This window comes from Pygoscelis adeliae, unplaced genomic scaffold, assembly GCF_000699105.1.
Source record: "Pygoscelis adeliae isolate BGI_AS28 unplaced genomic scaffold, ASM69910v1 Scaffold358, whole genome shotgun sequence".
NCBI lineage: Eukaryota > Metazoa > Chordata > Aves > Sphenisciformes > Spheniscidae > Pygoscelis > Pygoscelis adeliae.
Genome location: NW_008825429.1, coordinates 2,949,772 through 2,972,144, shown reverse-complemented (window position 1 = coordinate 2,972,144; position 22,373 = coordinate 2,949,772). Strand labels below are relative to the sequence as shown.

General features: G+C 43.9%; 2 protein-coding genes across 2 annotated transcripts; one reads left to right on the top strand and one right to left on the bottom strand.

Moving 5' to 3' along the window:
• Nucleotides 1-1,544: 1,544 nt before the first annotated feature.
• On the top strand, nucleotides 1,545-17,487 carry HNF1A (HNF1 homeobox A). The gene is made up of 10 exons (XM_009330803.1): nucleotides 1,545-2,015; nucleotides 9,052-9,251; nucleotides 10,139-10,325; nucleotides 10,645-10,883; nucleotides 11,696-11,853; nucleotides 13,645-13,846; nucleotides 15,166-15,357; nucleotides 15,634-15,755; nucleotides 16,053-16,194; nucleotides 16,798-17,487. Exons 1-10 carry the CDS (start codon nucleotides 1,621-1,623, stop codon nucleotides 16,923-16,925), a joined length of 1,965 nt encoding a protein of 654 aa, XP_009329078.1. The 5' UTR covers nucleotides 1,545-1,620; the 3' UTR covers nucleotides 16,926-17,487.
• A 2,291-nt stretch (nucleotides 17,488-19,778) lies between these two features.
• On the bottom strand, nucleotides 19,779-21,923 carry LOC103922686 (chromosome unknown open reading frame, human C12orf43). The gene is made up of 4 exons (XM_009330864.1): nucleotides 21,778-21,923; nucleotides 21,048-21,121; nucleotides 20,632-20,722; nucleotides 19,779-20,239 (listed from the first exon to the last, which is right to left on the bottom strand). The coding sequence occupies exons 1-4, from the start codon at nucleotides 21,921-21,923 to the stop codon at nucleotides 19,891-19,893; spliced, it is 660 nt and encodes a 219-aa protein (XP_009329139.1). The 3' UTR covers nucleotides 19,779-19,890.
• Nucleotides 21,924-22,373: the final 450 nt, after the last annotated feature.

The window sequence follows — 22,373 nt, the reverse complement described above, 5'->3', positions numbered from 1 at the left end:
CTGGTTGAAAGGGTCAGCCAGCCCAGCAGCCCACCGCAGCTCTCTGTGCCTGGAGGGAGGAGGGGGTCCAGTCTGCAAAGGAGCTCTGCCCTTCAGCTGCTGACTTAGCATGTTGTCGCATGAGCCTGGAGAGCATGGCTAACGGTGCCCACAAAGGAAAAACAGGGGCCAAGGTCACTTTGTAGCATTGTCTTGGGACATTACTCAGTTTGGGGTCAGTCCTACTAGGCTCCTCTTAGCTTAGGCTTGATGGGAATGTATGAGAGACAAGTAGCTGCCCCTAGGAAACCTCCACTGAGACAATAGTTTGTCTAAGAAATCCTTCTCCTGTTGATCACACAAGGAATCATTTGCATGAGATGCTTGTGCATCAAGCCCACATGTGCACATCAAGTTATTTCCTAATTTAGCCACCCAAAGTAGATAGATGCATTCATATATTTTCAGACCAGAAAAGACAATTTAGTCATAAGGACTCCCTGAGAATTGCACTAAGCAACTCCAGCCAAGCTAGTGAGCATGTTTTAGGAAGTCACCCAACAGGTGGGAGCAGAACCTTAGAGCAGGGCTGGTATCAAGAGGGACTGGAGGTAGATGATAAATGGTAACCGCAAGCCTGCCCAGAGCACTTTTCAGAAGAAGCAGAGCAACTGATGATAGGGCAGGGACTTTCAGTCTGAACCAACACCCAGGGCTGTTCTTTATCATGTGCTTGAATCACAAGCTGAGTGGGGCAAGCCCTATAATCCCCCAAATTATGTGGGTACACTGCTCCCCCTCATCAATTAAGCAATAAACATAGCAAGTTATAATGGAAGTACTAGTATTTGCATATCAAGATACCCAGCAAACCAAAGCCAGAAGTGAAAAAGTCATTTAACACTTGATGCTCTGCCACAGAAGTCAGTTGGAGCTCCAGAACATCCTGTGAGTCTTGGAAATACTCATATAAACCCAGTGGTCACACTTCTCTGCTGGGTGGTTGCACAAAGGCTAGTGAAGCTGCCAGAACGGCTTTCTCTCAGCCCAAAGCCTTTGGCAGGGGCTGAGACTGGCTGAACCTCACCACTGCCAGAGCTCTGAGCGGGCTCTGCAATCTTCCAATGGCAGCACCTTCTCCTGAACCATGCACAGCCAAAACGCACCTCTTCCTTTTGGGTACTCCACCTCCTTCCTTCTCTAAAACTAATGGGGCCAGAAATAAGCCACATTTCCCCATCCTTATTTTCCTAGTTTTCTTTCCGTAGCTTGCTTTATTTTTCCATGCTGCTGGCCTTCGATCCCTTCATTTTACTCTCCTTCTCTCTTCTGCTTCCCTCCCTTTCCCCCTCCCCCTGCTTTTTCTCCCTCTGCACTTTGTGAACTGCTGCTGCAGTGCTGAAGTCCAAAGTTCAGTAACTTGCTAAGCACACAGATAAATATGAACCTTGGAGAATTTACATTGCTCCAATGTAAACAGATAGCCAAGGGTCCCTTTATCAGCACTGGCTCAGGACAGTCGTGGGGGGTCTGAAGTGGCTCAATTTTGTATTTTGTTTTTTTTGGGGGGGCGTAAAGGCGGGAGGCTGTGCTGTGCCCACTCTCCTGACAGTCGGGCGTGTTACCTCAGGAACATGGTGTATGGAAGGTGGAAGCAGGATAACCCGAAATTCAAATCCAAGAGACACCAGCCTGAAGACCATGGTCTCGAAGCTGAGTCATCTTCAAGTGGAGCTGCTGGGAGCGCTGCTGGAGTCAGGGCTAACCAAGGAGACCCTGATTAAGGCGCTGAGCGAAGTGGAACCCTACGTGCTCCAGAGTGAAAGTCAGCGCGCTATCAATGCCCTCCAGACAGAGAAAGGGGAACCCTGTCCCGACATCCCCAACCTCGCCAATGGAATGGGGGAGTCCAGGTTATCAGAAGATGAAACCTCCGATGACGGGGAGGAATTCACCCCTCCAATCATGAAGGAGCTGGAAAACTTGAGCCCTGAGGAGGCTGCTCACCAGAAGGCTGTGGTGGAAAGACTATTACAGTAAGGACAGATTTGCTGCTTCTCTTTGCTGCTTTCTTGCACTCTTCCCTCTAAATCTCTTTTCCTTTCCCCTTCTGCTGTGTCCCTGGTATTCATAGTGGATCCAGCTGTACAGAGGCAGTCTTCATCCATGCCAGGACTAGCAGCCCCAAAACACTCCCCAAATTCTTTATAAGTGCTCAAACTTTCCTCTCATCTCACATAAAATGCATGAAGGGAGCCATGGAGCCTGATTACATATTTGAAGTGCTTATATCATCAGGCTTCAGAACAGTCCAAGGTCTGTATAACTTGCATCTCTCTGACTGAATGTTGGATTTAAATTTTTAATAGGATTCACAATTTTAGTCATCAGGAGAAAAAAATAAAGAAAAAAATCTGGTCACTCTTAACTGGTGCTATATTTGCCTGAGGATGCACGGTAAAGTGAAGTTGTAATGTTTCCCTGCTATATTTAAGGAGATTTGTTAATTTTACTGGTTTTTGCTATAGATTATTGGTCAAAGACAAACCAAGAGAACTTGTTCTTGCCATTCTTCTGAGTGCAAAGTTCTGACTTCAGTGGGGATTTTTCTTGTAGAAAGAGCACACACTAAATACATGGCAGAGGTTAAAACCTAGGCAGAACTCTCTATTCTACCATCGACTGCCTGTCACAACTACGAAGTACATATGCAGCAACAATTACAGGTTTTACTGCCACACAAATTTGCCTTTGCATACAAGCATTTTTGAAATCAAAAGACAGGAAGAGTTCCCCAAACCAATAAGCCTCTTTACAGACTCAGAGAACGTTCACCAGGATTCCCATTTGGGATTCTTGCTGGGATACAATTCCCATGGGCAACCTAAGAGGCTTTTCCAAGCAAGGATCAGGTCCATCCAACCTATCTATCACAACAGAAGCAGAATCTTGCCTGTCTGTTTTGAGGGTATTTTGAAATGACAAGCTGATAGAAGACAAAGATGCAGCAACATCCTACACTTAAAATCTTCACTAAAACCAAAATCCATCTAGAGAATTTCTCAGGCTTTCTGATCACTCACTTTCATGTGCAGAGGAAATTAACATAAAATGTAACAACAAGAAGCAAACATCAAATCCCACCATAAAAGGCCAGAGCTAGAAAAACAGCATGACAAGAGTTAGCATTCATTGTAAATACTTAGGAGAAGAAAGCTCCCTGGCAGACTGGGCATTGATGACTCTGCAGTACCCAACAGAGGAAAATTCACTGGATCAGCTCTTACCTGCATGGGTAAAACATTCCCAATAATTCAGTCTCCTTTCTGGCCCGGTACGTCTCTCATCTCTTCCCCACTTCCAGCTCTGTCACATCTTTTAGTCTCCTCTGTTCCCTTTACCTCTTTCCCATTCTTTTTACTCATTTCCCTTCTTTCCTCACTTTTGCCTCTGCTGCTATTCCTCCCATTTTGTTGTCTTCTCGGCTAATTCTCTCTCTTCCTTCCACTTTTTCTTCCCCTCATCCTTGTCTCCTTCTCATCTTCCTGAGTCTGCGTACAGATCTTGGGGTAGTTTGAGCCCAGTGGCACCGGGCGGGCCCTGGCTAGTTACTAATTATCCAATGGCTTTATTATTTCTCTTTTGTCTTATAAATTTATAGATGAAAAGACCCTGATAAGCTTTTTGATCATTAACTTCTGATGGTTTATCAGGTATCTCTCCACAGAGGAAGCCATGGAAGTTGAAGAGCAGCACCTGGCTTTGTCCCATTTTCTGTAATGAATGGGTGAAGCAGGACTGAGGTGCCATCCGCTGTGATCTAAGAACAGACACACGGATGGAGGGAATTCCTTCCTGCCACCCTCACTTCAGCATGAATTCTGGTTTCTGATCCTCCCTGCCTTTCTAGGAGCTTGCTGCCAGTCTTTCCTGTGCTTACTACCAGCCTCAGCACAACAGTCTTACCTCTCTTGAAAATCTGTGATATTAATGCTTTCCAGTGAACAGTCTCACATCTCTCTCTAGACAGTCAGTTGAGCAGCATTCCCATTTTACAAATGGGAACTGAGGTACAGAGAGATTCTATGACCTACCTAAAACCCTAAGATAGCACAGAGAGGACTGGGCAAGAACCAGGATCTCCTAAGCCTCGTACTGGGTCTTAATTGCAAAGTTTTGTTCTGAAACCTCAGAGTTTTCTTTCATCAGTCACCTGTATCACAGGATAGAGCAATTCACTTCTACTGTTGAGGACAGTATGAGGGGACCAGAAGCCTCAGTTTCAGCAAAAAATTACGAGTATACTTACGGAGGAATATAGTAGATCAAAATTAATCCAAGGTAAAATGAAAATAGTAGGAAGTTTGTATTGACATGTTTCAAATTTCTGGTCAAAGATTAAAAAAAACAACTATGAGAATCTATTTGAAGCATCTGAACCAGTATCAGGGTTTGGTAATATGTAAGCTGTTGTTACCTACTAATAAACTTTTTTTTTTTTAAGAACAAACCTTTCCATTAATAGATGCCTAAAGGTAATGTCCTTAAGATAGTATTATAAGTATTGTAAGACAGGGCAGACAGTCTATAATAGAAATTACTCCCAGCAACAGATAAAAGGCAGGCAAGCAAGAATCTCCACGCCCAGGGTTTCCCAGTAAAACTTCAATGCTTGCAAAGCTATTTCAGCATCTACACAAGGATTTCAAATCCAGAAACCAGGTGGAGGCACTTCTGCCTTTAGGCAGAAGCCTCTTTGGGCATTATTAACAATTCCTGGTCTAATACTGTAGACCACATTTTAATAGAGAGATTGACTTGTGGGCAGCTATTAGTGATACAAGAAAGTCTTTGTGGTAAGTGCAGCCATTGCTTATAAAGTAGAATCAGGAAAGTGTCCTCTGCTAGGCTTTCCAGGAGCTGGAAAAAAAAAGTGACAGCACCAAGACACCAAGTATATCCTCACAGGACTGCTGAACTTAAAACCACAGTTTAGAAAGCACTAGTCAAAGTGAGTAAAACAGGATGTAGAGAAGATACACCCACATGACTGGATGCACCTGTGAGTATTGATTAGATTTTGTCCCTACAGAAAAAAAATGCTAAAGGCAGTTCAGATAAAGGTTTCTCTAGTGAGGAATTAACATAATTTCATGTTGTCCCTTACTCTGTCTCACTGATCATCCATAGATTTACAGTTTGAATAAAAACATTCTTTCCATATCACTCCACACAGAAAACAAATTGCATCTATGATAAAGAATAAATAACTCAGTAGGGAGATGGAGCTGTGTGGAGCAATTCCCAGATATTCCCCAGAGCAGAAAGCAAGAGAGGCTACCTTGGGGGAAGGGACAGATCATACTACTGCAGGTACAGCAAACGGAGAGAGGTATAGCAACAATTCACCTGTAGGGCAAGGGGTGAAGTTCCATTAGGAAAGAGAGAAATTGAGATAAGCAACAGAGTTCCCCTGGAGGCAGGGATAAAAGGATGTTTTCCATGAGGAAAAAAGACAACAAAGATATAATGATAAAGGTTCAGTCTTTTCCCAGTGTAAGCGGTGTCTTAGAATGGCTCTAGCTGGGGAATCTGGAGATGAAGCTGCCACACCCCTCTCATTTCCACATATAAACCAAGATGAGGCAAACCAGGCCAAGTTCAATAGAAAGGAACCCTGCTGGGATGGTCTTACCTTCCCTGCTCTCTGCCTAGCCCGGCTCCAGGCTGTGCACTGACATCAGTGAGGGTTGTCTAGCAGGCTCCAGAGGAAAGGGCCAGAGGATGGTCGTGAGTACTTCACAGCTCTGAACCTCTGTTTAAGCAAAGTCTGGTCCAAAGCAGCAATTCAGAACCCACCTCAGGGAAATGAAGGCTTCTCTTGCCTGAGAATCTGAGAACAGGAAAGAAGGAAAGGGGAGACAGAGAGAATGAGGAAGAGGAAGGGAAAGGAAGGAACAAAGGAAAAAGAAAGAGAAAAGTGAGGAAGAGTGAAGGAGGGAGAAGGTCCCCTGAATGTTACATCTCCAGCTCTCTGGAATGGGTTTTCTTTAATGCTAACAACTTGATATTTACTTTCCATTTAAATTTGAGATGTTGCTATAAATTATCAACCAGCCTCTTGTTCCCTTTGAGTTTATAACTAACTACCTGGGTTACTTATTGTTCAGGTAACAAAAGGGAGGTGAAAACGCCCTTAAAAAGTGACCTCAGAACTAAGAAAATGTGAAGCTGGCATGGAGAGAGGACCCAGGCCCCTGTGGTTGAGATGAGCCAGGGAGAGGGGCTATGCTCAGATGGCAATAAGCAACTGACAGCAGGAGAGCAAGACTTAGGAAAAAGGAAGTAAAAACTAACTGTGTGAGAGGAATTTGGAGACAGAGATTAGACCTTGGAGAACAAGAGAGGAATGGGGAGACAGCTTGCATCTGGGAAGAAAGGGAAGCTAAAAAGCAGAAAACAGGCTTAGAGCTAGAGAAGGAGAGCTTGAGCAAGGCAGACCCATTTCCACAGTTCTGACTCACTGAAGCAATTGAGATTTTAGTGCAACTACAAACAGGAGAACTAGGTTTAAGGTGAAATCCTACCCTCTGACAGTCAATGACAGTCTTACCACCAGTGAAAGAGTGAAGGTTTCAACTTATGATGTCTTAGTCAATGATGAAGGCTCTGCAGGTGGAACTATTTGGGCAATGGTTCATGCGAAGGTTCAGCTGACCAACTGCCATCACTTGTTCTGTGATGTAGCCTTGGGCCTAAAGGAATTGCTGCATTGATATTACAGCCTGTGCTTTGACAATGTACAGAGTAGCTAGGATTTCATACAACTGTCCTATGAAATCATATTGTACTAAGATTCTCCTGCACTGTTTTGCCTCACAAAGCTGCCTGCTTTGTCTCAAAAGAAGACAGAAAAAACACAGGGCTTTAACCACTGTGAGAAGAGACTCACAGATACTTCCTGCTTTACTCCTACCACAAAGTAGTGAGGATCTTGACAGGGTAGACAAAAGTGACTCATGATTGGGGTGCAGGAAGGAAATCAACATGTTACAGAGGTTTCCATCAGTGGTAACAGTCCTTCCTCTTCCCATCTGAGCCAGAACTCAAATCTAAGAGACCAGAGGTTCCAAGCCAGAGCCTTTTCTCCTTTGTATAGGGACTTGTATAATGAATTCAGGGTGCAGGTGCTGGCTAGACTATCACAAATACAAAGGGAGGAGATTGGTCCTTGGTTTGGACAGCAGAAGAAAAAAAACCACACTGAGGAAAGAAAAGCTTTCATAAGTTCAACCCAATTTGAGGCTTTTGAGAGACAAAGATGGTTAAGGGAAGAAGCTAGAAAATAGAAGCTTCTATAGCAAGCGTCCCATCGTAAAAGAGAAACAAACGTTCCTATTTTAAGAAAGCAGGTTCTTCAGAAAGCTGTAACTGACATTGCTTCTGTCACACTTTAACTGCAGCAGAGCTTGCTCCTTGGACTATCCAGCCACTGGGAGAGAGGCTGCAGGGAAACAGAGATAAAGGTGTTTGTACTGAGGGAACAGGTGTGGACTTTGTCCTCCTTATCACTTTGTAGCCTCTGGCAACCTCCTGAGTCAACAAAGCAATGAACTGTTGTTGCCTGTTGCTCAGACCTGTGTGTTCTTGTGACAGTTTCTGCACAATCCCAGGTACCTTTTCCCCCCCCATTGCTCCTTTGATGCTGGTGTTGGATATGACACCAGTGTATTACTACAGCATGCAAACCATTTCCACCAGACATTTCATACAGAAAACACAGAAGGATGCTCTTTGTTAAAACTGAATCAAAGGTTTTTCTGCAGAGAGGCTCCTGCACTGTTTGGATCTAGACTGCCTGGTTTCACATCTTTCTATTTCTACTGTGATTTTCAATTCTGGTGAAATCAATACACACAAAGAAGTCAGAATCATGTTTTCTCTATTTCCTTAGGAACCTCCATGGATGTTATAATCGGAGATCCTAAAAATTAGAGATTCACGTTCATTATGAAATCCTGAATCAGATTAGCTTCTCAAGTTTTGTGAGTAGGCCTCAAATAGGTCTATTCCCTCATCTGTTACACCAAATGAGGGTGACAATAGGAGGAATTAGTGGTTTGTCTGTTGTTCTTTATTGCATTTAGAAGCTTGAGTGGATCTAGATGTGAATCAGTGTTTGAATAACACATAGCAGATGTGCAAGAACATAATCCTGGATGGCTTGGTGTATACATATGCATACATAGCTGTCATGTGACAGTGTGATGAAAGCCTGTTTTCATTTCTTGAATCACTGCAAGGCAACCAAACCTGGACCAGAATCAGGGCATGAGCTAGGTTCAGCCTAATATCACAATGAATCCGTCTTGGAAAATTAAGTACATCTACCCCAAGCACCTATGCCTTAAAGAAGGGGGGAAGAAGGTGTGATAGAGAAGAAAAGCGATGTAGGGAAAGGGAACAGAGATGTCAACTCTGACAAAGAGATCTGTAGTCATAAAACATCCAACTGAATACTGAAATGCAGCATCGCTTCCCTCCTCATACCATTTCTCACTAGCAGCAAAAATGCTTCATGTTCACAATACTTTCCAGCAGAAAGGTCCATTCCTTGCTCATGTCACTGGTCAGCACTTTCTGTCATTTACAGATGACAATTGCCTAGACAGAACAGGCCAAAACCTTGTATCCAAATGAGCACAGACAGCAAAGACTATGGCCATGTATTGGGAAAGTCCCTTGATAACCAGAGTGTCCCCTTCTAAGAGGAGATCAAAGTGCCTACAGAGAACAGTTTAAAGGAAGCTAGTGCTACATCTTTTGCACTTCATTTCTAATACTATCCAGTTTTTACCCTGAATGCAGAGTCAAAGCTGAACAAGGTACCACACTGAGGAACAGCTTTCCCTTATGCAGCCAGTTAACACTCTGGCCTCACCAAACACAATGGTGATGACTGACATGCAAGGTGCACCTCAGGAGGTACTAGTGCACTTCCTTGGAACCCAGGTCTGCCGAGTGCAGGTGTTAGATCTCTCTCTCCTGAGAAGTGCTTTCTGCTCCTTCCAGAGAGGATCCCTGGCGAGTAGCAAAGATGGTGAAATCCTACCTCCAGCAGCACAACATCCCTCAGCGTGAGGTGGTGGACACTACTGGTCTGAACCAGTCTCACCTCTCACAACACCTCAACAAGGGCACTCCCATGAAGACCCAAAAAAGGGCAGCCCTCTACACCTGGTATGTCCGCAAACAGCGAGAGGTGGCCCAGCGTAAGTATGGCAACTACTGTTCTCCTATCTCAATTTCATAAAGGCCTCTGCAATCCCTTGCTAATCCTTACTCCCTATTTTTATCAAGGAAAAGTAGAAGGAAAAGCCACTTTTAGCAGGAAGCTTAGAGAAGTCTAGGTCAGTATTCAGTGGTGAGGTGAACCAAACAGTACATGGAAAAACACTCCCCCATGAAGCAGCCTGCAGTCGCCCACCCCACCCTCTGTTTGGCTAAAGAGAAGCAAACTAATACTCTCCATTTGCAGTTAAGAGTTCTACACCCATCCTCAGACTAAAGCAATGTAGTGGACAGATAACAGACACAGAATTTCTGCCTGAGAACTACAGTTTTGCAATTTCAGCTAAAGCAACAGTTCCTCTAGCTGCAAAAAGCAGCAGGCTGCTGTACTCACTGTGAAAAACCACTGTGGGCTATCACCTCATGCTCTCTAAACCCCTTCATTACAGGCACCCACTGGGAATCCATTGCTGCAGCATGCACTTCTACATTCATGAGCCTGTCTGGAATCTGTCTTAATTTTGTATTGGTGGGTTGCAAGTAAAATGAGACATTTGGCCTTTGGATGGTTTTGGAAAGCAGGACTCCAGTCATGCTTACTTTAAACTCAGCTGCGTTTCCTTCCACTACTCCAAGGTGGGAGCAGAGATGCAATGCATGCAAGAGAAAGGACAGGTAAATATGGTCCTGCTAGGAACATCTTACCAGTTTTAGCAATTTATTTCCACCCCATTTAGATTCAACCCTCTGTCTTGTATGAGATATTCTCCAAGGGTAAGCTATATTGGGCCTGCTAGACACTCAAATAGACAGAACTGTTGGAAATGCTTCCAGAAAGTTAAATTCCCTTGCCCCTTTGTGCCTGCAGAATTCACACATGCTGGCCAGGGTATCCTGACAGAGGAGCCCATGGGAGATGACCTGCCCACCAAGAAGGGAAGAAGAAACCGCTTTAAGTGGGGTCCTGCCTCACAGCAGATCCTGTTCCAAGCCTATGAGAGACAGAAAAATCCCAGCAAAGAAGAGAGAGAGGCACTGGTAGAAGAGTGCAACAGGTAAAGATGAGTGTCTGGCTTTGAGGAAGAGGGGCACAGCAGGGCCTCTCTCTGTTCTTGGTGTTTGCTAGCGCCTGTGAGAGGCCAGCTAACGGTACAGCAGTGGATGTCACCACTGACACCAGCCATGTTTGAATGAAATGCCACAACTGAGCATTCACTATCCACAAAGGATCAGTAATGCCTCGTGTCTTGCTACACCTGGCAGCATCCTTCCACACAGTGTGCCAGACCACAGCCACTTTGGGGCTGTGCACTTACTCTGTCTCTCTGACTAAGCCCAGCCCAGCAAGGCTCTTCTTGTGCTTTCCCCCGACAGAGCAGAGTGTATTCAGAGAGGTGTTTCCCCATCTCAGGCCCAGGGACTGGGCTCGAACCTGGTGACAGAGGTCAGAGTTTACAACTGGTTTGCCAATCGCAGGAAGGAGGAGGCTTTCCGGCACAAGTTGGCCATGGACACCTTCAGCGGACCACAGCCCACCTCTGCTCCTCCTCTAACTCCTCACAACTCTTCCTCCCTCCAGCCACCATCTGCTCTCTCACCTAGCAAAGTTCACGGTAAGAAACAACTAGAGGGAAAGCTGAAAGAGATACCAGTGAACCTACCCAAACTCAGTCACCAAACTATTTCCCAAGTCCAGCCCTTTAGGAGGTGAATCTACAGATAGAAAAAGCAGACTTGCTACAAGGGAAGAGCACCAGTGACAAAGAGACCATGTCTCTAAGCGAGGAGAGTGGCTAGAATAGCAAGGGTGACAAAGTTCAGTAACAAAACTTTCAGCCAAACCTCCTCACTTACTCTTTGACACCCTGCGCTCCCTCACAGCTGGCAGGCAATAATCCCCTTTGAAGGAGTCATCCACTGGCTGCCATCACAAGTCAGTTCTGCATCCTTTCACTCGTGTGTGTGCCTCCTACTTCTTCCAATACATATCAGCACCATCAGACTCTGTGACTGAGTTTTCAAGACATCAGGAAAGGTCATTCTCCATCCAAAAAGAGCAGAGCTTTTTCAGCTTCATAGGCCAGAGCTGGTAATTGCTCTCACTCTGGAAGAGATGATCTCGCTGAGACTCTCTCCTCTCTACGCCCACATCCAGAGGGGTGGTTTCTAGTGAACCCTGCTTGCTCCCTGCAGCACACACAGCCATACCTTAAAGCCAGTACTTGAGGAAGCAGTTGCGCCAAGTTATAGAGGAAAGCCAGGGCAGGGTGGCAAATGCCTGTTCTCCTGGTTCCCCTACTATCCACCTTGTCTCTGCCTCGAACATCTAAAGGCAAGTGCCTGCAAAGGAAACTGAATTTAGCGCTTGCCAAAGTTTCTCAGATTCTCATTTATGAAAACCAGTTTCCCTCCTGTTGTGATGCAGGAGTGAGGTACAACCAGCAGCCAGCCAGCGAGGCAGAGTCCTCCAGCAGCAACCACCATGGGAACAGCTCCATGGTGACCACCCAAACCATCCTGCATCAGGTTTCTCCCCCTGGACTGGAGCCCAGCCAAAACCTACTGAGCACAGACACTAAGCTGGTAAGTGATATATACTTAAGTTCTGGTAACTAGAGGACATCAGGTCCTCTGCCTGCAGTCACAATATGGACTATTCAGAAGTAGTTTTTCCTAGAATACTCTTAAAACCACCTTCTTATAGCGATATTACATAGCCACTTTGCACTGACCATGTAACATAAGCAGTCCTAAGATACATGTGCCCTCTAGACTGCTGGTGAGGGCGTGTATTAGAGCACGAAAGCAAGAAGTATAGCCATTTCCTTATGATCAATCAAAACAGTCTATCCTGAAAAAACAGAGCTCAAGGTATGACATGATTTCCTTCTTCCCAGGAAACCCTGTTCTCTCCTCCTTTCCCCAATGAGATTCTCATCATCTCATCTCCAACTCTCATCTGAACTCTACACATCTCAAGATAGTTGATCAGACACCAATGGGATTAACAGAACAGAGACCCATACTTAGATCTATCTTACCTGTAAAATAAAGCCCAACAGCTTGTATGCAGCACATACCGTTGAGACATTTACTGGATATCTAGATTGTAGCAATCTGCCTTCTCAAAGCAAATTTCCTTTTGAGATTTGACTACACCTTTTCCCACATAATTAGCAATGAAGCACTAGAACGACATGACTGATCATTTTCAGTTTGCACATGTTCCCTTGCTTACAGGGAAACAGTTAGCAGAAGTTTGCATTAGTGCATACTGACCCGAGGCAAAGTTAAGTTCACTATAAATGAGTATGATTTAAATCTCATCAGTCACTCACTTTGCTGGCATTCTGGTCTCTTCCTGAAGAAAAAAAGTCTTTCACGAGGTGCTGAAAATCTTCTACAGCTGTCTTCTAAAATTGATATCAGGGTGATTTGTCCCACTATTTAACCTATTGGTGCTTACTCTTACTAAAGATTCCTTACAGTTTTTTGTCTGAGGGGAGGAAAAAAGTATAATATAAAGCATTGAATTTTCTCTATCAGCCAAATTATTAGAATACTATTTTGCTGTTCTGCAGTATTTCAACTACAGGTCTCCAAAGGGCCTTGCAAACTCAAAACCCCATTAGAGCATAGACACAGGTTATGTGGTTCATTTTAGAGGCTGAGAAAACAGTCAATTTATTCAATGTCTCAATGACTCAAGGATAGACTGAATCAGCAAGACACCCAAGCACAGAACAGTCCTGTTCTATCTAACAGGTACTTTTCCTCTCTAACAGCAGGGAACTGCCAGGTAATGCGGCCTGAAGAACATACTGTATGAGGAAAAAAGGTCTAAGGAAACTTTTCAGCAACTCCTTTAAAATCTCAGTCCAAAAACTCACTGGCCACTAAAAGACACTTGCTGGGAGAAAGGGAAATTACTGGCATTTCTCAAAGGAAAAGGTGAACAAGAAAAGAAGAACTCCAGGATTCTGTGCTGAACTCTGCAGCTAGAATTACTATGTAAAATTACCTGACCCTCTTAATTTCTCTGAGCATCATCTTCTACCCTCAGCTGTAAAACAGAAGATAAACTTTCCCTATACAGAATGCAGTGGGACTAATCTCATTCTTGGTTGTAAAACCCTTATGATTTCTCAAACGAAGAACTAAACCAGCAAGGATTTACTCTTATATTTTAACAGCTGACCTTTGCTAGTTAATTCATGAGCACAGGGAAACTGCAAACAAGCAAATGTGAAGTCTTTCTAGTTAGCAAGTGGTCAGAGCAGGCAGGAAGAGGGAGAAGGACGTTTGTCACCACTTTGGCACTTGCCATACTCAACCTTCTGCAGATGGCATTTTCACAGTCCTCCTTTCACACAGGTCTCAGCTCCTGGAGGAACTCTCCCTCCTGTCAGCACCCTGACTGCCTTGCACAGCCTAGAGCAAAATCCACATGCACTGAGCCAGCAAACTCAGAACCTTATCATGGCATCACTGCCGGGTGTAATGGCAATTGGAGCTGGTGAGACCTCATCCCTAGCGCCAGCGTTCACCAACACAGGTGCCTCCACCCTGGTGATAGGTGAGTAGTGTTCTGTAATGACTCTGCTTATCAGGATTCAGATAAAGAGCTACCTGTAATAGTTAGAATTACCTGCCTCATTTTCAGAGACAAAAGTATAAGTTGGCAGTCATACGAACCTGGGGCAATTGTCACAAACACTAAGGATCTTCAGCAGCACTACTTACAAGTACCAATGGAATTAAGGGACAGATGTTCCTTATTCATGTTATAATTAAGTTACACACAAACCCACATCCTAAGAGCAAGGGACTTCTGCAATCTATTCCTATGCCAATATTTTGTTTTTGCTGCTCTGCATCTTCCCAAATATAAATGTAGTACTTCCTTAAACCTATGAAAATTGAAGCACATTCATAGTGCTTGAAAGACAAAACAACCTGTTCTACTTCCTGCAAAGAGCAGCATATGCCTTTAGAACCCACAGCAGTAATTACTATTTTTTTCTATTTTTCACTTTGACAGCTTTTCTGGACTTGTATGAGATTTCTTTTCATTCCAAGACTAGTCTACTGCCAAAGTGCATTTCATTAGATAAAGGAAAATAAAATGTGTACTCTCCTCTTACATTTTCTTCCCAGGAAGAAAGAGGCCTTATTTTGTTCCATGGTGACAGCTGTGAACTAATTTCCATTTCCTCATTTATACCCAAGATTATGATATGGATTCTAATTTTGTGCAAACAAACAAACAAAAAATTGGAGATTTCCACACAGTGGAAATCTCTCAGTGCTGGAGAGACTTGCTGATTTACAGGAACAGGGTCTGGACAGTCATGGGAAATGGGTAGTAAAGTGTGAAACCTGCTACCTCTTTCTCACTGGTCCAAATTCTGTAATTTGGCAGCCCAAGCAAAATGAGCTTAAACTCTGTTCCATGTGGCTGGACAGCTACAGCATAGTTCTCTCTGTTGCCAACAGCTTCATAAAAAAGGAATAAAATGAACTGGACATGAGATGATGCTCTGAGTTTACTTCTGAGCAAGGCCTCCCCAGTGGAACTCTACATCAGGTTACTACTAAACTGGAAAGTGACCTGTACCGATACACGAGGATGTACACAGGAACAAACACTGGAAGTCAAAGGTGGTTTTACGGTACCTGTCTGTATTGTACATTTTGCACACTCCCACTTTGTTTTCACAGGCATGAAATCTATTCATAATCGCAGGTAACAAACGGAACACCTGAAAAGCAGGATCCGAAATCACCCTGCGACAACAGGCCTGCCATGACAACTATTTCAGACGCCCCTATTGCAGAGCAGCCACACTCCTCCCACAGTGTGTGACACTACTGTCATCAGTCCTTGTTTTTCAGGCCTGGCCTCAACCCAGCCCCAGAGCGTACCTGTAATAAACAGCATGGGGAGCAGCCTCACTACCCTGCAGCCCGTCCAGTTCTCCCAGCAACTGCACCCATCCTACCAGCAGCCCCTCATGCAGCAGGTCCAGAGCCATATCAACCAGAGCCCCTTCATGGCTACCATGGCCCAGATACAGAACCCTCACGGTAAGAACGTGAAATCATTTGCTCAAGCAAACCAAAAAATAAAGGCTCTCTTCTGGAGCATTTACTGGGTCCTTGGGCTTGCAACACTCTGTTTTCCTCTTCTATTATTGTTGCTTTAATTATGAAATTATTTTTCTCTTGCATTTATCTCCCTGCCCTTCCACTCCCACTGTTTCAGAGACAGACAGCAGGTCCACGTGCATGAGAACAACTCAGCCAAACTAGTCTCATGCAAGGCTCCAGCATACACATGATCTTGTTTTCTTTCATGCACAGCTCTCTACGGCCCCAAGTCTGAAGTGGCCCAATACACACATACAGGCCTCTTACCACAAACCATGGTGATAACAGATACAGCCAATCTCAGCGCCCTGACTAACCTGACACCAACTAAACAGGTAACAGCCTTTAGCACATGCCTTTGTTCCCCCACCTTAGAACTGCACCAGTCTGCAGGTAGCTCCTTGCTTGTCAAAGAGTTTTTGGGTGTGTGATCTATGCCATCCCAGCAGGATGATCCTTCTTATCTCCTCACCTTGCTGGTACCAGCTGCAATACTGGAGGCATTAGAGTAAGCTCTTCACTGCATCATCAAGGAGGATTTAATCTCCTTGGAAACAGCACCTGCTCACTCTTCTCTCGTGCCTGTTAGAAGGGATGTAGAAACCAGGCACTGTTAACTTTCTTTTCTCTAGGCATTCACATCTGACTCGGAGACTCACACAGAGTCTGGGATGCATACACCAGTGTCACAGGCGCAAACAATACATTTACAGAACCAGGACACAACCATCCAGCACCTTCAGCCAGGCCCTCGCCTCACCTCAAGCCCTGCTGGTAAGAGCAGCAGCCATAATTATCTTAAACCATGTATTGCCGTTTCTCTTGCCAACACTGTAAAACCCAGTCAGAAAATGGTAACTGGGGCTCACTGTTCTCTAAGAGGGCTCTACCAGTGTCTTGGGGGGTTTGAAAAGCTGGTACAAGGAAAAGATTCAGAGCACAGTCTGTGCAGGCTGTGTAATGCCAGACTCTGGAAATGGAACCCTTCTTCAGAATCTAGAGAGGAAAATAACCTTAAAAATATTGACAAAATTGTGTCCATGCATATCCAACCCTGCAGGCAGTTTTCAGGACTGAAAAGCCCAAGACTCCCTCACAAAGAGACTCCAGTCGGATCTTCCCAGTTCTAAGAGAAGAACTAGGACATTAACAATTAACAATCAACTAGAATGCTCAAATCTGAACTCCCTGATGCCCTCAATGCTTTCAGGCTAGCTTTGTACTTGAGCTAGGTATATAATGGCACACAAAATAGAAAAAGAAGTTATGCCCCTATGCCAGGAGGTTTTAGTCATGCTGGAAATGCGAGTGTGTGCACACATGATAAGGGGACGGCAGTGAGAATTTGTACTTAACTTCTGCCTGTGCCTTTGACAGTGTCCTCCAGCAGCTTGGTGCTGTACCAAAGCTCTGACTCCGCCAACAGCCACAGTCAGCTGCTGCCATCCACTCACAATGTCATCGAGACCTTCATCTCCACGCAGATGGCATCCTCCACTCAGTAATCAAGACAGCTAGCTCAAGGGTGACTGCCGTGACCAACCTGTCAGGTGCAACTCCAACTGTGTTTGCCATCACTGTCACCACTGCCTTCCATGGGAAGGAAAGGCTGCTGCGCTCAGCCAACCTCCAGCCCCTACTGCCTCATACAAATCCCTTATTCAGCTGCCTCCATAAGAGAAGATGTCTCGGCCTCAAGACAGAAGCCATGGAAAGACGATGCTGGCACTGCTAAAATCCACTGCCCCCCAAAAAGAACAAGCAAACCCAAACCCCACGAGCCAGCCTAGGATGACCAGACATCCTTTTGTGGCTGCCCAAGAAAGAATCCCATCAAGATAGGGATCTGAACGCAACATGGCAAAAATGCCATGGCATGGATGGGACTTTCATTCTGCTCAGCCTTCATCAAGCTGGGCCTGTAACAAACCTGCCAACACCAGACTAAGTCATGCAGGAAAGAGCAAAGCTGAGCTGCCAAAGAAGGGCACCATCTTTAAAACACTCACCTCCTTTGCTGTAAAGAAGCACCAATGGGAACTATGAGAAATAATAGTATCTTGGAGGCAAGGGTGAGAGAAGCTGGTTCCTGACTGCAATGAAAATCACCAAGAAACAGATTCAGGAATGGCTTGGCACAAACCTGTCAGTATGGGATCAATGACTACAAGCTACAAATCCTTTAATTAACTACAAAAATACCAAACATTCTCAGTTAAAAATGACCTGCTCTAAAATCATGCTATCCTAGTGGAAATGGCTTGGTTATTTTTGATATAGCTCTGCTTTGTTTTAAATGCAGAAATTAAAGTTTAACAGCAGCAAGGAGATTCCAGTTCTCTGCATTAACCATGTGGATTCTCATCTTGTACATCTTGCTGAATGAGCCAGGGGATGGCATTCTCCACAGGTCCCTGACACTGCATAACACCTGGGAGGTTCCCATGCTCCACAAAGAGCAGCGGTTCCTTCAGTTGTTCTCTGTAAAGATGTCAGCTTGAATTAATTTTACAGAACACAATTCATTCTTAGCTTCCCTACAGGCTAGATTCTGTAGTTCTTGATATGCAAATAATTACCCTGGGGTCTAAGAGTCGTTCTTGAACTAAGTGAAGGGTTTTAGCCCTAAGGATCTACTTATATAATTCCTCTTCTAATTATTCCTCTCTTCTCTATTTACTCTCAACCTTCACATCATTGATATGTCACTAGCCAGACATGAGAAAAGCCCTAATTAACGTGTTTTTGTCATTGTGACCAAAACAGAGCTATTCTTTCAACTGTGAAATGGATGAAAATCCTTGAGACTAGAAAGTGCGAGACTTAAAAGGTTGAGATATAAGGGAGAATTAAGAAAGAAAAAGCCCAACAGCGAACTCTTCAGTTATCATATCTGGAAATTTCAAAATTGCTGTGTCCATTACAGTTTGTATTGATATGCTCTTCCTCCAGACACTATCAACTATCAGAGACTAATTTCAGTAACTAGAGTCTCTGAGGAATTTTATCCTAGAAATGTTTCCTGATCCCCCATGTGCATCATTTGCAAATACATATAACTTCCAGTTAACAAAAATAATCACCATAAACAAGACAAAAGATAATTTTTAGACCACTATGCATTTGAAACCCCAGGTGCTAGCTTCAGTATACTGAAGTTTTAACTGGCCAGAAGACAAGTAACTTCTTCTGGCACATTCAGTTAGATTACAAGCCAATTTTCTACTTAGCCTTTCCCTTTTTGGATACCAACTGTGTTTTCTTGATTAAAAAAGAGCAAGGATCTTACAGTAAGAAAGAAAACATCTTGGGTTTTCCCATGCTCAAAGAGCAACAGTTCACTATTTCAGTTTCTCTAATCTGGTCTTCTCGTCTCCTGAATAGGGCAAATGATTTAGAGCTACTGAAACCCAACAATCTTAAAAAACAGAAGAAGAGTATTTATCCAATAACAGGTCATTTCCTGAAATACTGGAGCTGAAGTATAAATGGACTAAGAGCCATACTGAAAACTACCAAAACCCACTGTATTTCAGAGAGACAAAAGTCATAATCAACCAAAATAAGGACTGAAATGCAGTGACTTTCAAGTTAGGCTTAAGTCCTTCCTGTAGCTATCTCATAGCATTGATCACCAAACAACTAAAGAGCCGTCTTCAGCCATCTTTATCTCTGCTGGGGGAGCCATCTGAATACAGCAAGGAAGCCACTGTTATACAAAACCTGCCAAATTAAATAGGACTAATAGCGTAGTAGAATTTAGTAACAACAAATGCCATTAAAAACTATACATGAAAAAAAATTAAAAGGACACAATTTGAACAGAACTACCTATTTATAACAACCCTGAAATAAGCTCACTGCACACTCTGTTTATATGCAGGGGCCTGGAGAGGTGCAGATTACAGAGGGATTAATAACATGGCAGGTTTCAACAACAGATTGTTATGATGATCACAGGAAAAAAAATAAGGGGGCCCTGATTTCTGACAGGATGCTTTTGATAAATGAGTCTCCCACAGGCTGGAGTTATTCTTAGTAGGCATCTAGGAGGAGGCAAAGAGAAAAAGGAGTTGATCACCTGTTGCCATGTAAACTAAATTCAATTCATCATATACTTTCTCCAGGACACAACATTTGGTTTCATGATGTGAAGGAACAGACCAGGAGGGATGCAGCTATGATTATATCCTTCTGTCATGCACGTCTGTGCACACTATTTAATCCTTTTATGCTAGGTCTGCATAAGCAGCAGCATAGGTAACTGCTGTGCTAGGAGAACAACATTCCCTTCCCCGGGGGATGCCAACAACATAGGAAGTCACTTAATCAGACTCTCAGGCCACTGAGCTTTTAGAACAGAAGCTTTGCCAATTAGTTTTCCCTCATCTGCAGCAACTCTTTTTGTTAGGGTTTTTTTTCAGCATCCTTCATCCATCATAATCACCTGCCATTTGCAGAGCAAAATCTTCATTCTCTTTTTTTCTTCTTCTTCTTCTTCTTCACAACTCCTGGCAACACTGAGTTCTCTGTATGATTGCTGTCCTGTCTCTCACGCTGTCCATTTGCGGACACCAACTGTGGCAAATCTTTGCTGATCTGGCCACACTCTGCTGGGTCTATTATTTTCTCTTGAATATCATTCTCTCCCCTAATTTTCTTTTTCTTCTTTTTTTTCTGGCTGTGCTCTACATAACCCTGACTCTGATTTCGGCTGGAATCCTGGGACAGTGCAGGAAAAGTACTTTGCTTCAGAATGTCTGCAGCTGACACAGCAGCCTCCTGGTACTTTTGCCACTCCTGGTCACTGTCCATGTCACTGGAAAGGTAACAAAAAGGAAAGGAAGTTATGTTACACTTTTGCCTTGAATTCACCCAAAGCACAAACAGCAGAGTAATCTAAGATGAGAACACCTGGTAAACACCCAGTGGCTCTGGGACTCCAATATAAGTTAGCATATAACCAATTTGAAGGCTGAGGTGTTCTTTACATATACTAGGAGGGGAAAGAACATCTCCCACAAACATTTCTAGTTCCCCAGCACTAAAAAAAGAAACAAACAAAAAAAATCTGCTCTAGTCAAATACAGGAGTCATAAATACACACTTCTCAAGCTCTTCAGCTTCCTATTCCCTTGCGAGAGTCCCAGCTGCCTCTGAAATGTGGGATACAATAGTACTTCAGGAGCAAAGCAGCTGACAACACCCCACCTGGAGCTAGATGGCTGTCTCCTCCTTGCTGCAGGGCAAGGCTCCGATTTCCCACAGTCTCCTGGGACAGAGGAAGAGAAGAGGCGAAAACCTAAAATATGTAAAAGGGAATTTTAGCCACGACATAAAACAGAGGTGAAAGCAATCAACAGCAATCTCCCTGGGAAGCCTCACTGCTGTTATTGTATTGCTATAGTGCTTGACAGCAATTATTTGGGACCATCTGAGAGGAGTTAGGGCACAGAGATCACAGCTTCAAAGTAACAGCCTTCACGGATGCTAAGAGAAATTCTTCTATTGCAAATACTTATTAGTCAGTTGGGTGTACAACTGGCCATGGACAGGATCCATCCCACTTGTCATCATTTAACTAACAATGTCATAAACCAGCCATAATGGCTGTGACTAGAACTCACCATCATCTGCAGAGTCAGACTGTTGCACAGAATTTTGTGAAGGTCCTGATGAGTCCTTCAAGACAGTGATGAAACTAAACAGAAAACCCCAGTCAGATCTTAAGACAGGTTTGTGCAAACTGAGCTAAAGTCGGGTATTTCCAGGAAACAAGACTACAGGGAGATGTCACATAGCTTCTTTTTTCTTAGTGAAGCTGCCTCACCTCCCTGCTTTCAGAGCAGACCATGCCTTCTCTCCTTAGCAATGCATGCCACAAGAATGACTTAAAAGCAGCGTTTCTAAAGTCAACTCTAAACACCAGGAATTCAAGGGGGCCATATTTACACAATAAATAAGACAGCAGCAGCCCCGTCACAGGCATACTGCCAGCACAACCCTGAATCAGGTACTGGTTTAGGTTGTAAGAATAAATAAAAGATTCTTATGCTGGCCTTTAAATGATGAAAGTGCTAAGGCACCCAGATTCTACTTTTTCCTCCCCACAACCCATTCACCACAGAGGCAAATACCCAGGGAGTCTTTACCAGAAGGGCACAGCACATGGGCCAGGTAAGTTCACAGAATATTGGAAGTCTGCATTAAATACAGGAGCGAAAGAGACAAGAAGAGAAACAACTTCTCCTCCATATCCAGGCTGCACTCAGATCTTGAATTTCCTGGTTTTAGCACACAAAAGCATCCGTGTACTTGACCCATAGAACAAACTTTTTTAGTATTGCTTGCCAATACCCATCTAGCATTGCTCCCAGTTTCTTCGCAACATGTGCTCTGAACTCTGGTGTCGTCTGTAGCTCATTTCCATCCTCATCATGACCTTTCGCCTCACGCCTGTTTAAAATAAGAATAATGATTATCTCTTTCAAGGCCAGTAACATCTGGTGCTCTTACCCAAACAGGAGATAAGGGACTGCAAAATCTCCTACCCTCTAGTAATCAATTCATACTTGATAGGGAAGACTGCTAAGAAAGATGGAAAATAGCTCAGTAGTAACAGTTCGGTTCCCAAGAGAGAGCTAAACATTATTTAGCCATCTCCAGCATAGTTAGTAATTGGATGATTTTTCTGATTGAAATAGCCTACAAAAGCAAAGAAATTATGTCAGGACATCCCTTCTCTTGCATGTAGTTCCTGTGTATGTTGCCACAGTTCATGCAAAACCTGTCCCAGAAGAGAGGATTTTATTAAGTTGCCTGTCTGACAGCCTTTGAAACTGAGCCTACAGAAATGCTTAGCTCAGCCTTCAAGAAAACTTAAGATAGGACAGCATCACCTCCATTGCAAGGCTCCTAAGTCAGGTGTTGCTTTCCAGCTGATGAGTGCTTGC